The 14,819-nt window shown below is 45.9% G+C and overlaps 1 protein-coding gene across 2 annotated transcripts; it reads right to left on the minus strand.

Moving 5' to 3' along the window:
- Nucleotides 1–164: 164 nt before the first annotated feature.
- Nucleotides 165–14,311, minus strand: CHST4 (carbohydrate sulfotransferase 4). 2 transcript variants are annotated; one of them, XM_076348822.1, is made up of 2 exons: nucleotides 14,255–14,311; nucleotides 165–2,014 (listed from the first exon to the last, which is right to left on the minus strand). In XM_076348822.1, the coding sequence occupies exon 2, from the start codon at nucleotides 1,999–2,001 to the stop codon at nucleotides 862–864; it is 1,140 nt and encodes a 379-aa protein (XP_076204937.1). In that variant the 5' UTR covers nucleotides 2,002–2,014; nucleotides 14,255–14,311; the 3' UTR covers nucleotides 165–861. The 2 variants fall into 2 exon arrangements, with proteins under 2 accessions (XP_076204937.1, XP_076204936.1); XM_076348821.1 differs by lacking the exon at nucleotides 14,255–14,311 and adding an exon at nucleotides 6,571–6,683.
- Between the last annotated feature and the right edge of the window lie 508 nt (nucleotides 14,312–14,819).

Raw genomic sequence — 14,819 nt, forward strand, 5'->3', positions numbered from 1 at the left:
TTTACAGTCTCAACCTTAGCATGAATTCTTCTCAGTCACATACGTGGACTGTGAGAGCTCCCAGGGGAACAACTATTCTTGGTTTTGAAAGCTAGAAGACAGAATTATTTCAGCTAAAAAATAAATGGATTCACATAGTCCCAGAAATGGATACCCATATGCAAACCCAGGAGTTTTTATTTTCAACTATAGCTGGTTTATTCCCTTTTCCCATTATATACTAAGTGAACACAAACATTTCCCCAACATTGCTGCCAAGGCTGGATGCCCAGGCACAGGAATGGAGCAAAAGAAAAACTGGGCTTTAAAACTCAACCAATCCGAAAAAAGGATCTTTCCAGAAACCAGTGTCTGGTCATCCTTGTGTCTCTTCTGGCATTACATACCCTGGGTGGCAGCATGACAAATAATGTCCTCTTTATTCAGCTTCCATTTATATCTCCTCTTCCTTTGCAGTGCAATTGCTCCATACGGTTTCACTAGTATGTAGCTGTGGTCTGTGAGGGGTTTGAGCTCTGCTATCTGGTCCCACTCCTTTGGCATTCTGTTTGCTCCAACCTACACATACTTCCTCTTTCACGTAAACCATGGACTTAATTTGGAAAACGGGCTTGCATTACTTCAGCCTGCATTGTGGCTGAGCCTCCAGGGGCCTTGGAGAGTGACCCTGTGCTGCTGAGAAAGCTCTCATGAGTGCAGTCGGGGTTCCTGTGTTACTTGTCCTTGCATAGCACATCCATGCATGCACTCTTACACACATATGCATGCACCTCTGTCCTCTTTTGCTCTAGTAAACAGTTCTCCACTCTGCAGCCTTCAGAGAGTAGGTGCAGAGAGCAGCTTTTCTGCCTTCAGAATTTGTTACTCAGAGGAGTTCTGGGCAAACAAAAGATCCAGCGACATATTTTTTTGCTCTTCTTCGGACTGAATAAGCCGGTAGCCCAGCAAGTCCATTGCATCCTTGCACACATTTTGCACTTTTTCTATTTTCTGGAAGGGAAGGGTCTTCCTCCAGGCCTGGGATACTCTCAGCGCATCTCTGGACCCAATATCGAAGGCCTGTGCTCCTTGCCCCTTCCCATGGGTGATGTTGTGCAACCACTTCTGAAGTTCTGGTGTGAAATGGAGTTCTGCAAACCTGTACATCTGAGCAGCCCTTGCTAGTGGGTCTCTGACAATGTCTTCATAGCGAACCAGAAGGTAGCGGTCTTTCAGGAAGCTGGGAATGGCCTGCCTGCCTGCATTGTAAATCTCAACGTGGCTTTTGCAGATTACTTGCATTGTGTTGTAGGGCTCCATTTCTCCCTTTGTCCTCTGGGACCCCACAACAATGTTACTATCACGTTTCAGGTCTGCCATGGTATTCTCTCGGGACCTGAACACAGCCCGAGGATCACGTACCAAGTGAATGATTTTGAGGTTCAGGGACGGATCAGTGAGAAGGGGGTAAAGAACTTTCAGGTCAAAGAACCGAACCTCCTTGATGGCAACATGGCTGTAGGTTTTACAAGCTTCCTCCACCTTGCTGAATGGGTACTTGCCACAGATTGTTCTGCAATTGCCTGCAGTGATTATGTCACTGCGACTGAACAAGTCACAGGCAGGGGGGGAGCACAAGGCTCGGCTTGTTTCCCACTGAAATAAATCAGACTTTTTCTTCTGGCTAGGCATGTAAGCATCAAATACAGACATGTCACACAGAAAGACCGACCTGACTAGGTCCCGCACTGCCATGTGTAAGACTTTGGCACTGTTCTGGTACATTGTAACCCACACGTGCCATGCGGGCTCCATCAGGTAGAAGACGCTGGGGTGCTGGCTGAAGATTTGTCCAGTGAAGGAAGATCCTGACCGCCAGGAGGAGAGAATGAGGATGTGGACTGGAGAAGGTTTTTCTTCCATGGAGGCATTGTTGCTGCAGGGTAGGAAGTAGAAGTGGATCAGAAGGAAGGACAGAACTGCCAGAATCAGGAGCATCTTCACGTTTCTAGACGTCGTCATGGTTGCAAGGGACCTGCAGAGACAGAGGAAGTTCAGCATCACAGGATCATGAAGGCAGGATGTGGTGCATCAGGCTCCTGCCAATCCCTCTGCAGGCTCAGTGTTTTGGAAAGCTGCCACACTACCAGTGATACTGTGACAACCACAGCACAAGGTGTCTTTGGAAAGGACATAAATACTGCAGGGCTGAAGGCTTTCTGTAACAAAAACACTGTTTATCAGTAAGCCATTCTAATGCAGTCTTAGAAGATCACCGAAAAGCTTGTCTGCACTTTTATCAAAGTTTAAGAGTTAGTTCAGTGTATTGAAATAAGTCAGTACACACAAATGTGTACTTAGTGTACACAATCCCTGCAGACATGATCCCGGCAATTTTTATGGAGGAAAGATGGAACAAACAGTTTTTGTGGAGAATTCAACAGTTCCACATTGTTACTTTTAAGCTCCTGCTCTGACGACCGTTTACAATTATTTTTATGCCAGAATGCTGTAAAAATACAATGTAGGTTTCAATTTCTTTTGCTTATATTCTTTTTGGAATTTCAGGAAACATTTATTGTCATCACAGGCAAAAACTCACATACCAAAGTGTCATGGTTTAACCCCAGCCGGCAACTAAGCACCACGCAGCTGCTTGCTCACTCCCCCCAACAGGATGAGGGAGAGAATCGGAAGGGTAAAAGTAAGAAAACTCATGGGTTGAGATAAAGGCAGTTTAATAGGTAAAGCAAAAGCCGTGCGCACAAGCAAAGCAAAACAAGGAATTCATTCACTACTTCCTACCGGCAGGCAGGTGTTCAGCCATCTCCAGGAAAGCAGGGCTCTATCATGCATAATGGTGACTTGGGAAGACAAACGCCATCACTCTGAACGTCCCCCCCTTCCTTTTTCTTCCCCCAGCTTTATATATGCTGAGCATGATGTCATATGGTGTGGGATATCCCTTTGGTCAGTTGGGGTCAGCTGTCCCGGCTGTGTCCCCTCCCAACTTCTTGTGCACCCCCTGCCTGCTCGCTGGCGGGGTGGTGTGAGAGGCAGAAAAGTCCTTGAGTCTGTGTAAGCACTGCTCAGCAGTAACTAAAACATCCCTGTGTTATCAACACTGTTTTCAGCACAAATCCAAAACATAGCCCCGTACTAGCTACTATGAAGAAAATTAACTCTACCCCAGCCAAAACCAGCACACAAAGGAAGTAATTTGGCACTGTAATAAATCCAAGCACAACAATATCTCCTTCACAATCAGAGCACCATAGGCAATTTTGCTAGAAAGGCCCACAAGGGTTTATCTCATCCATCTTTGTGTAGGCAGGCTCACCTACAACTAATCCCTTTCTTAGCCTAACTCCTTTTTAAAGACTGTTTCCTGCTACCCCTGCCTCCAACCCCACTCATCCTGTGGGTCTTTTATGAGAAGAGGTACAACACAATGTGTTAGTCCAACTCAAAGGTCTGCCCAAAGCTGGCTCCTTGTTTCTCACACTAAACTTCTATTCTGCCTGTTGAGGATGACTTCATTATTGGAAAACGTCCATTGTGCTGCCTGGGGACAATTCATAGCCTGAGTACTAGCTGGCACAGGAATCTGCAGGAAGTACACCATCAGGGATGGGATCTGAGGCAGAAAGGAGTCACTAAATTTTAAAAAAGTACATTAAAGCATGCTCTGCCAACTTCTCTCTTGTGCGCTCTCCTCCCCTCCCCGAACCATGCCTGGTTGTGCCTTGAATATAGGCGGGTGCACGCAGCACTGGCCGCCCCTGGGGACAGGCTCCTCAGATAGCACAGAAGTCCACACAGTATGATGTGATCCCCTGTCACCACGTGCCAGGCTGGCAGTTTAGCTGTGCTGCAGTGGAGGCAGGCCTCTCTGGCCAGTGCAACTGCTTTACATTTCCCAAGATGAACTAAAATTTAAAAAACCTTACTGGTTCTCAGTCATGGTCAGTCCTTCCAGGTGCTTCCACAGCCAGACAGGATAGAGAGAGCAGGGCCTTCAGGGCTGCAGGGCAAGCTGGAAGTTCTCCTGGACAGAGCAGCACTGGAGCCCAGGTCCTCAGCTTTGTACACTGCTTTTGTGCAGCCCACAATTGCACTGAATTCAGGCAGCCATGCCCATGCAGAGCAGCTGCCTCCCTACTAAAGCAGCAGAGGTATAAAGTGTGCCCCAACTGGCTTCAATGCAGACACTTCTTCCCCACGATGTGCTTACCATGTTATCTTCTGGGTCCATGGTGATGCGTGGATGTTCCCAGTCAAAATTTCCCTAACCTGCCTCCTTATGCCCTGCCTCAATTTCCCTCTGCAGCGAAACTTTCAGACTAATTTGCATGGAGGTGACTACTCCCACTATGTCAGTTCCTGTAGCGCTGATGTTTAGATTTCCAGGTACAGTCACTGCTGCTAACCAACTAGGAACATTACTCATCTTTCCCTCCAGCATATATGCATAAATTGGTTGGTTTAGCTAATCTACCTGCTGTGCATTCGTTTTGAGCTTAGGGTTTATAAGGCAGCAATTACAATTTCTCAGAGCCAGGACAATACCCAGCCCAATGGGTAAGCCTGGTTGTTGCCAGTAAGTGCTACCACAATATCAATTTTAGTTTAGTAGTGTCTTGCAAGGATGGGGCTGTGCATTTAGTGAGGGTCCACATGCTTCTGGTCTCCTGGACAAGAAGCCCGCTGATTTTTTCAGTTATACAAATAGACTGTAGCGTTCAGGTCTGACAAGAAGCTGATTCAGGTCAACATTCGGACCAAGCCTAGGAAGAGCTGCAAACAAAGACTGTTGTAAAAATAAGTCATATATCAGCTTCCTCCTTGCAAATGAATACAGCAGTGTTTACCAAAAGTCCTGGCTTCTAAATGAACTTTGATGTTATCACTTCCGTCTGGCACCATTAATATCATTATTCTAACTCCCGACAGAATTCCTGGACTATAGCCAGAAGCTCTTAATTGAGTTGAGCAGATGTGAACATTGGCATTAAGATACCCAGGCAGATTTAAAACCACAGAAATCATTATTTCTTTGGAAACCAGTGTGTGAATAGTCTGAGTAAAAGAGAATTAATTCAGTTTTTTGGGGAAGCAAGGGTGTGCTTTTATCTTGAATCAAACCAGGGCAGGACAGCTGGATGTTTTAGACATTTCAGAGAGTATGCAGACCATCCCTGTGACTGCTCTTGGTGTTTGCCTGAGAAATGGCCTTATGTGAGGCCACAGCCTCAACAGGTTCTCCACTGTTATACAAGCAGTAGTGATGATTGTTGCCCTGACCAGTCTGTCCCACAGGGAGAGGAGAAGGACTGAAATGAGTTGTGTGTGCCTGGTAAAGTGGAACAGAGAAGCAGCAAAGAGTGGTAGAGGTTCTATTAGGCATTTCCTAATATGAAAGAAATACTAATTACATAACCTTCTTTTTCACCACTGTATCTCTCGATCATGGCAGCTGGGATGTTCCAAAACTAAGGTCTCAAGCTTAACCACATTTTCCCTACAGCAAACATTGAGAGTCACAAATGATTCAGTTCATTTCATGTTGCAAAAGTGAAATATGAAGCCCTTGCAGAGCTGCAGAGTAAAGATCAGCCCAGAATGATTAAGACAATCTCAGCTGCAGAACAAAAAGGGGCACACTGTTACTGTCTGCTCGCAGAGAGATGAGCCAGGATTTGGCTGAGAGCAGAAAGAACAGGAAGAATCTCAAGGCACTAAGGATGAAGAACAGAAACTACTGAAAAATACAACAATCCAACAATACAGTGTCACCATGTTAGAGTCTCCCACAGCACACGTACAAGAATGTAAAGAACTGGGATCTGCCTGCCTGAGCAGCTAGAGTCTCCAAAAAAATGAACAGAGTTTTAAGCTTTTCCAGAAACACACAGTGGCCTTGGAAAAGCTTGATCCTGGCAAAGAAAGAGCATTACAGAAAGCAGCAAGCAGCCCCAGGGAGACATACCCACCAAACACACTCTGAACATGGGTGGCACGTCCCCAGAGTACAGGGTTGTTGAACCTGTGCATGTCTGAGGGGGAGGTGACAGTGCAGCCCAAAATACCTCACGCTATGCAGACTGTGGCTGAGTGCTCTGCAAGTCTGGGGGAGCTCTCCAGACCTGGGCAGATCCCTCAGTGCTGTAGCGGCAGTAGTGTAGCAAAGAGGATCTGGTGCCAGGGAAGTCCGACACTGGTCTTTAATGGCACTGATGGTTGCTCGTAGTTTTATCAAATCCTTCTTCAATTTGGCCTGATCAGCTTCTGCAGAATTAGAAGTAGCATCTGCCCATTCAGAGGAGAACAGATGGCATGACTGTCACTAGTGGGAAATGCTGAGAAGGGGCACTGAGAAGACAGTCTGGAGAAGCAAGAACTACCCTCTTAAGTCAGACCAACAGCTTCTGTCTGCAGGAGGAATCATGTAGCAATTTACTGGCATCCATATGTTTACAGTGTTTTATAAAAATTATCTCCTAGTTCAGGCTGCTGAGCATGAGCAGTGAATACAGTTCTGGGCACCAGAGCATCCACACCAGATACCAAGAAATCGTTGGAAAATCTCACCTTAATAAGTTCTCTTGAAGCACCACCAGACCTGGTTCAAGCAAAGTTGCCCTCACACACGTATACTGCTGTGGTACACACTCCTCCAGGCAGCCACACGAACAGCTGTGCATTCATGTACTGGCACTCCGCCTTCATGCCGGGCTCTCATATATACATGTACTCAGCTCTTACGTATACCTCTTCCTGCTCCCTCCTGTCTCCTTCATTTGTGTATGTCCCAGCTTTAAGACTCTACAGTGCCCGCCTACTTTGACCAGCCTTAAACTAGAAAACTCCACCCTGCACTAAGCAGCAAAGCATGGGAATGGCAGTTTCTTGCAGGGGCACGAATGACCAAACACTGCTAGTAAAGAAGAAGGGCCAGGAAATTAATGGAGACTGAGAGGTGCTTTTACGTTAAGTTCCATTGCAAGCCCCAAAAGAGATGGCTCTCCGTAAAAGGAGGAACAGGGATGTCTGTGGAGTGTCAGAGCAAAGGACAAACAGGAACCCTTGTTGCAAGGAGGACCAGCTTGCCCACCAGGAGTGTAGAGATAGGGCATATTTGCCTACCATTGCTCTGGCTGCTTGCCATGTTGTCAGCAGATGCAGATTCACGTAAAGTCTTTTTGACTCTTTTCTGTCTGTGCCTTGCTTGAGTTAAACATTTGGGGCCTGGGAAAGAAAATTGTGTGAAAGGAGAATCTGTGAAAGGAGCAGCTGGACTTGGCCTGTTAATGATTCACAAGGGTGCTGGAGCTGCAATGGGGCTGTGCCAGGTAAGGTAGTGAAGCAGGGCAGCGCTGGGCTCAAGAGAAATGCATGGTATTCTGTGACCATGCACAGACAATCACTTTGGGTCATTCCTATTCCAGGTCTCATTGTTTCTGTCACGCTGCCTGGAGAGGTGTAGACCTTCTCTTGATGGTGTCCCCTGTCCCCAACGATCTCACTGAGCCACTCTGAGGGCAAGTGGAGTATAGGAGGCAGCAGAAGCAAAAAATCTGCGTAACACTGGTCCTTCCAGCAGGAGGGACAACCTGAATGGGGAAGGTCATGTTCCCTTTCACTTGCTGCATTGCAAACACAGATGGTCAAGCCCTGGTAACCCTGGGCTGGGAAAGAAGGTGAGAAGCTGGCAGAGGTCCAGGTAGAGCCCTGCAGAGAGAACCATGCAGTGTTCTGTGCAACCTGGATTTCAGCTACATGTTCCTATGCCCTGCACTGACACCATTTGTAGGAAGGATTTACTTGTATGTCATGAAGTGTTACAAAGCTGGTTTGTAAAGGTCACATCACTTGAGCAGCTCTTCCTGAAGCCTTATTCCTCCCTGACCAACAGTTGCATGAATAGAGATGTATGAAAACTCCTGTTTCACCTGTATGTAGTTTGCCCAAGACATGCTGGTTCTCTGGCACCAATATTCAGGCTTTATGACAGCACTGAACACTGCTGTAGAGTCCTCTAGTCACAGGGCCAAGCGGATTTTTTCAGTTGCACAGATACCAAGTTCTAACTACTTGGCTGAGCTTTCCAGAAGGCAGCCTCTGTGGCATGAGCAGTTGCACAGAAGAGGAGAATGTACTCTTCCTTGGAGATGAAGCTTGAGAGAGCACACTGTTATGGCACACTGTATTTCCTGAGACCTGTACATTGTGGAAAGTGAAGGAGGAATCCTCTGGCTCCTGAATAACAGACATCATTCTCCCTGTATGTCTGACTCATAAGCTTTATGAAGCAAAGCAGAAGCATATGGCAGTCAGCCTTTTCTTAATGGCAGTCGGCTCCATATCACCTGGCCTTGTACACCTTGCTTCCACCTCACACGATGGCTGATCACATTTCTGCTTTCTACCCTCCTTTCATGGTTAAAGGTGTTTTCTGGGGACTTGGAGACTAGTGAGCCCTATGAACTGCCCATGCAGCCAAACTTTCCATTTCTTATACCCTGAAGAAGCAAGCAACGTGTGCTGTGCTCCCCAGCACACATACACAGAGCACACCGACCTGGTGCAGCAGCAACGGGAGTAGGCTGAGGAGTAATGTCAGAGGTATGGACTAGAGGTAACTCCTCAGTGCTGACACTGGAGAAGACTCCTTCCCCGAGGGCATGTCTTTGATAGTCTGATGAGAGAAACAGGCATACCTAGAGCAGTAGAACCAGTGCAGCTGAAAGGTTTGACCAAACCCATACCCTGTCTTTTGCCATCATCAAGAGCATCTGCCCAGGGAAGAGAACAAGAGGCACGTTTCCTCCCTAGGCGCTCTCCTGGCCTGCAGCGGGCTCTGGAGTGTATGATTCACCTCTCTGAATGTAGGTATCCAAAATAAGCTAGTGAGTGGTGAGTGATGCCCTAGAAGTTCTTGTTTCTTTCTGTTAGCTGTGACAAGAGCAGGGCGTGATGTTTGTGAGTAGACATCTGCACTGAAGCTGTCTAAAATCAGTTGAGATCAAGCTTGTCTTTGCATTTCACAGCACCTAGTTTTTTTTTTCCTATTCACTTGTCCAATCATGTTTTGAACTCAGATACTTTTGGCATCAACAGTATTCCCTAGCAATGAGAATATGTTCAGCTGCATGTTGTGAGAACTACTTCCCTCAGTTTTGAACCTGGCATATAAAAACTGTATTTGGTAATACCATTTTTTTTAATCAAGAAAGACAATGAGTAATTTCTCCCTATTCACAGTCTTTAAGCTATACAGCTATACATCTGCTCTTATATGCCCTGTAGAACACAACGCATCTTATACCAGGTTGGTATCTAAAGCAGCTCATGGGAATCATGCTGCAGAAGTCTCCATCTCTTTCCACCGATTGCAAAGGGAGACCGCACAACTAAGTCAGAGGAGGAATATTAACCCTGGAGCCATCTGTCACATGCAAGATAGATCACAACCCTGTGCAACATACAAGGGGACTCAGGTTGATGAAAGGCCTTCGTATGTTCTGCATCGTTCTCCCCTCTTCTTCAATACAACTCGTCTGTCTCATGAGCCCTGCCCTTGGGAGCACTCTCCTTTGGAGACAGCAATGTTTATTCACTGACAGGATTCCAGGCAGAGATGAGAGGGGCATTCTCGTCTAAAATGTGAAGGGAAGTTTACTATCTTGCAATGTCCTGTCTGGCTCAGATCACAACTTCAACCTTAGAAAAACATTCAGACTCTCAACACAAGGACTGATACGTTGCCACTTTTTCTTGCCTTCCTGGCAGAAAGGCAGATTTAGGAGACTACAAGTCTCATGCATTTGTTAATATTTATTTAGAGGAATCAGTTAGTTCCTGGTGTCGCAATACACCTGAAAGAGGTGTGTGACAGGATGGCTCACATTTCCTGCATCCCAAAGGTGACATCGGGGAGCTGCCATAAGAGTCAATGCAGTGACTATGCACTGGTGAATGCTTGCCACAGAAAGAGATCTCCCTTTCAAAGCAGAGGGAGTTTAGGTGTTTTCTAGCTGGCACCACTGAAACTGTAGAGGAAAGATGGAAGTTTAAGGCTCTGCAAGATTGAGTGTGACAGAAAGCGACAATGGGGCTACTCACACAAGGGCTGTGCATGATCTCCTGTACTGATCACTGGATTTTGAGTACTGCTGCGTTGTTGTGTTTTGAAATGCACAGGGAAAACCCTGCTCCTTGCAGAAAAGAAACTTGACAGTAATCTTCAGAAAGAAGTCTGTATGTCAATTGCTCATCACTTTCATAGGGATGAAGGCAACAGAGCAGAACTCTGGCTTTCGGAAAGAGCTTTTTTGGCATGCATGCTGTATACAGTCACTCTGGTTGTTTTAGAAATCATCATTCATAGAGGATGGAAAGGAAATGCAGCAGTCATGCAAGCACCAGAATGCATAGGAGCAGAGGTACAATGTCTATGCTAAATTCCAATCAGAGCAAGTTCTTCCTAAGCCAGAGCAGATCTTGCCCCATGTGGCCTCCAGAACAAGGAAAGATGAGACAAATGACTGATATGATGTCCTATATGAGACATCTCTCCAAGGGCAGGCTGGTGTGCTCCTGAACTCACATTGCTATGGCCTTTCCCTTGTGTTTGAGATAAGTTTTAAAGTTATATTTTGATTTAGAAGCAGTTTGAGATAAACAAACTTGCCTGAATTGGCACAGGAGGACCCAAAGTTGCAGTCGGCAAGAGTAAGGATGGCGGCTGACTCCCTCCCTCCCCCACCATGCTTGCAGTTGCACTATCTCTGTAAACAGTTCTTTTACAAAACAGCTAAGTTACCCTTACAAGCAAGGAACTTTTTTTTTGTCATTCAGCAAATGCTTTATGAAACACACTGGAGCAGAGAGATTGGTAAGACCAACAGCAAAGAAGAGAGTGTGATTAACACATAAAGCCAATAGCTAGAAACTGCAGATTTGCAAGACACGTTATAGATAAAATGGGTAACTGAATTTCCATGTGAAAACCTTTACATGTATGGAAACAACACCTGAGGTTATGCATAGCAATAGGTTTAAAATATTCTTCAGATGAAGAAATTATTTTTTCCACTTTTACTGTGGGAAAGGAGGAGAAGAAAAAAAAAAAAAGAAGAAGAAACAGTGGAGCCTAGAATATCAAAGCAAATTAAAATGTTTGTTTCCTGAGTGTCCCTGCACAAAATGAAGTGGCAGAAAGATAAAAATGTAATTGTTTTCACAAAAAAAACAAGCAGCAGAAGTGGTAATTAATGCCTCTGTTAAAGACAGCATTTATATATCACTCTGGAGATGGTACAGCTTTCCAAATTAAAGAGATCTTTGTGGACATACTGTTTAATGTGTTTATCAATGACATGGGCAATAGGACAGAGTGCACTCTTGACAAGTTTGCAGACAACAGAAGGTTGCCTTCCCCTGTCTTAGGGGAGACTGCATCTGGAATACTAGGTCCAGTAAAAGACAGACATTGGTTCAGTGGAGTGAGCCCAGAAGAGGCCACAAAACTAGTCAGAGGTAGGCACACAAGATGCGAGGAGAGGCTGAGGAGGTGGGATCCGTTTAGCTGGGAGAAGAGAAGGCAAAAGGAAGGCCTTATTGCTGTTTGATGCTACCTAACAGGAGGGCGCAGAGAGGCTGGATCCAGACACTTCTCAGAGGTGCACAGGCACAGGATGAGAGACTCAACATAAGACGACAATTTTTCACAATGGGGGGGGGGTGTGTGTGTGTCAAACCCTGGAACAGGAGACCAGACAGGCCGTAGGATCTCCATTCTTGGAGATATTAAAACCCAGCTGGACAAGGCCCCTGCTCTAATCGACCCTGTTGTAAATAGGGGGTTGGACCATAAGGCTCCAGAGGTCCCTTTCAACCAAAATTACTCCATGATTTTGTGATTTCAGATGGCAGCAGCAAGACTTGAGTGAAATGGATCTTGCCTTAGACAGATGCATTCAAGGAGAAGGACAGCTAAACAGTTTGGGAAAGGAACAAAACACTACAAAACATGTATGCAGACTTGAGGACTCCAGTATGCAGTGAAAACAAATGAGCTATAAATACAGCCAGCAGGAACTAGAGAGTGGTATGTGGTAGGCAGCATGAAAGTCATAATGAAACATGCTCAACCTCCAGGCAACAGAGCATAGTTTTTAACTGAACCATTTTGTCCTAGTTCTGTAGAAAGAAAAGAAAGAAAATAGAACCAATGTATGTTGCTATTGAGGATGTAGCAGAAGACATTTAGGTAGATCACAAGCCATTGGCAAGTACCATGAAATCACCATTGCTGAGTGCAAACAACGATTCCCCTCATTCCAGACTACAGAGTTGAACATGAAAATACATTACAGTCTAGGAAAGTTACAAGCTTTATCCACATACTAGTATTTGTGCTCCTCACTTCCCCTGACCTTTGTTTCTCTCTCCATAACTTAAACTGATCCGGTTTGTGTTCACATGATTGAAGGTTATTTTCCATGACTCTTCTACAAGATGATGAGTGCTTGCCAAAACAATTTTAAAGTAGTGTCACTTCTTATTAGCTCACTAATACAGTGAACAAATTTACCCATCACATCAGGAACAACTGATTCTTATTATTAGTAGTAATGTTTGTTTTCCAGTCTCTACCTGAAAAGCTGAGAGTCTTCCATAATCACACAGTCCCTCACTGTATTTATTATTCTAATACCATGGAGATCTGTGTATGTGATCACACAGGGCCAATAAGACCCCTTCCATCGTGCTTTCTTTTAAGTTCTCTACAAAGAGATTTTCAGACAAGCAATTGTGGTTTTCCCCCCCATCATTACTTACTTGTCACATGACTTTTACTGGTGTTTCTACCCTTCATGAACAATGCATGGCTTTGAATACATATGTTCCATTTCATCATTGCCAATCTATGGCAGTCTGTAAGTTTCTCCCACTCTACGACCAGTATCAGGAGTTGTAGTTCCTCTGTTTTACTGCTGATTCCTTGCATTAGTAAACAAACATCTTGGCCATATCTGCCTGACATTAATCCATTTCCTGGCTGGTCTCCAATATCACCTCCCTTTCCATTACTTGAGTTAATATTACTATTTCCTTACTACCAACCTGTGTACTAATTGATTTTATTTTTGTTTCTCTGCCTTTTCATTTTCTTATGGAATGACATAAAAAGGTATTCTACCATGGCTGGACAAGTGAGACAGCTCTACCCTAGAGCTGTCTGTTCAATAGCAGGAAGTAGGGATCCATAACCCAGGAAGAACCTTACTGGACCATGTTCCCATGTCTTACAAAATAGTGCAATGGCAACACTCATTTATTGGCTTCATTGTACTATAGCACTCTAGTATCTCAAGCGGTGGGGGAATGGGAAAATGGGAAAACAGGAGAGAAAGACGCTTATGTAAATAAGGCTCTAAGAATGAGGTCACATAATACTTTACCAACACATTATAGAAAAGAGAAAAATAGTAAGGAAAAAAAAAAGTATTTATTCAGCTTTTGAATTCATTTCACTGGTCAGCTTCTGCCTTCTTTACGTACATAGGCAGTCTAAAACCAGAAATCAGCACATACACTGAAGCTTGGAGTAGAACAGCTAGTCTAGAGTTGAGAGGAACAACAGCAATAAGCAGAGCTGAAGCATGCATAGTCCACGCAATGCACTAGAGTGCAGAAGACCCTATGGTAGCACCAACTACTTCTTTCAGGCATCCAGGAAATACGACCTATTGACAGCACCTGTTTGCTCTGGCAAAGCTTCAGAGAACACTGACCCAAGTCAAATAAGCTAGCGGAAGATAATACACGACAAAGCAAAGGGCTGGTATAGGGCTGGGCTCCCAGCACTGCGAGAGAGCCCATGCCAGACAGCCAAATCACGAGGAAGATCAGGGCTTCTGCCCCTCAGAAGGCTTCCCCAGTGCTGGGATCCCAGGCTGAAGGCCAATATAGAAGACATAACCCCAACCTTGTTCTGACCAGTTGTTAAGCTTAGCTAGCCAGCTTTTAGGTGCCTTCCAGCTACTGGAACCCTGCTGAGGCTGTGTCTTTCGTGGCTGTCCTGTCAATAGCAAGACTTTGCCCATTCTGAGCCTTCCTTCTCCTCCAGAGCTCCTCTACCCTCTCACAGTCTGGTTTGCAAAATCCCTCCCAGTCACCTCAAGAAGGTATTGTCTCCCAGCCCACTGCTGCTGCCTCCTCTTAATCCACAGTCTCTCCCTGGCCACTTCTCCTTGTGGAAACCTACCTGTGCCTCCCTTTGCCATGTGCCAAGTATTTCCTTCCTCCAGCCCTCACGGGTAATGCCACCAGAGCAGGTCAGCTCATCCAGCCTCTGACAGGCCTGCACAGCCTGGGAAAATGAGGTTATGTGCCAGCACTCATGTACAAAGAAGCTTTGCATGGACCCTTTCCCCTGGGGTCCTCCTCCCACTCCCAAGCAATGCTCAAACCTCACCTGAGCTCCCTGGCAGGCTGGACCCTGGTTCGCCAGGGCCTCCCCGATCATCCTCAGACTGCCTCCCTGCAACTGTCCTGAGTCCAGCTCAGGGCAGACCACATCTTCCCACTGCAGGTGTACAGAGTGGCCACATTCTGGTGGAGAGCAGGCCGGTTCAGACAGCCTCTCATGGCCAAGGGCCCTGGCCCCATGGCAGAAAGACACTCGGGGACTGTTCCAGGCTGCAGCCCCATTGGGGGCAGTCAGGGCTGCTGGAAGAGAGAGGGGGCGAGGCCAGGGCCAGGGGCTGGGCTGCATCTAGGTTCCTGAGGCACCTGGGGGAGCTGATGGCCTCACTGCCGGCAGGTGTGAT

This window comes from Aptenodytes patagonicus, chromosome 11, assembly GCF_965638725.1.
Source record: "Aptenodytes patagonicus chromosome 11, bAptPat1.pri.cur, whole genome shotgun sequence".
In the NCBI taxonomy this organism is placed as follows: domain Eukaryota; kingdom Metazoa; phylum Chordata; class Aves; order Sphenisciformes; family Spheniscidae; genus Aptenodytes; species Aptenodytes patagonicus.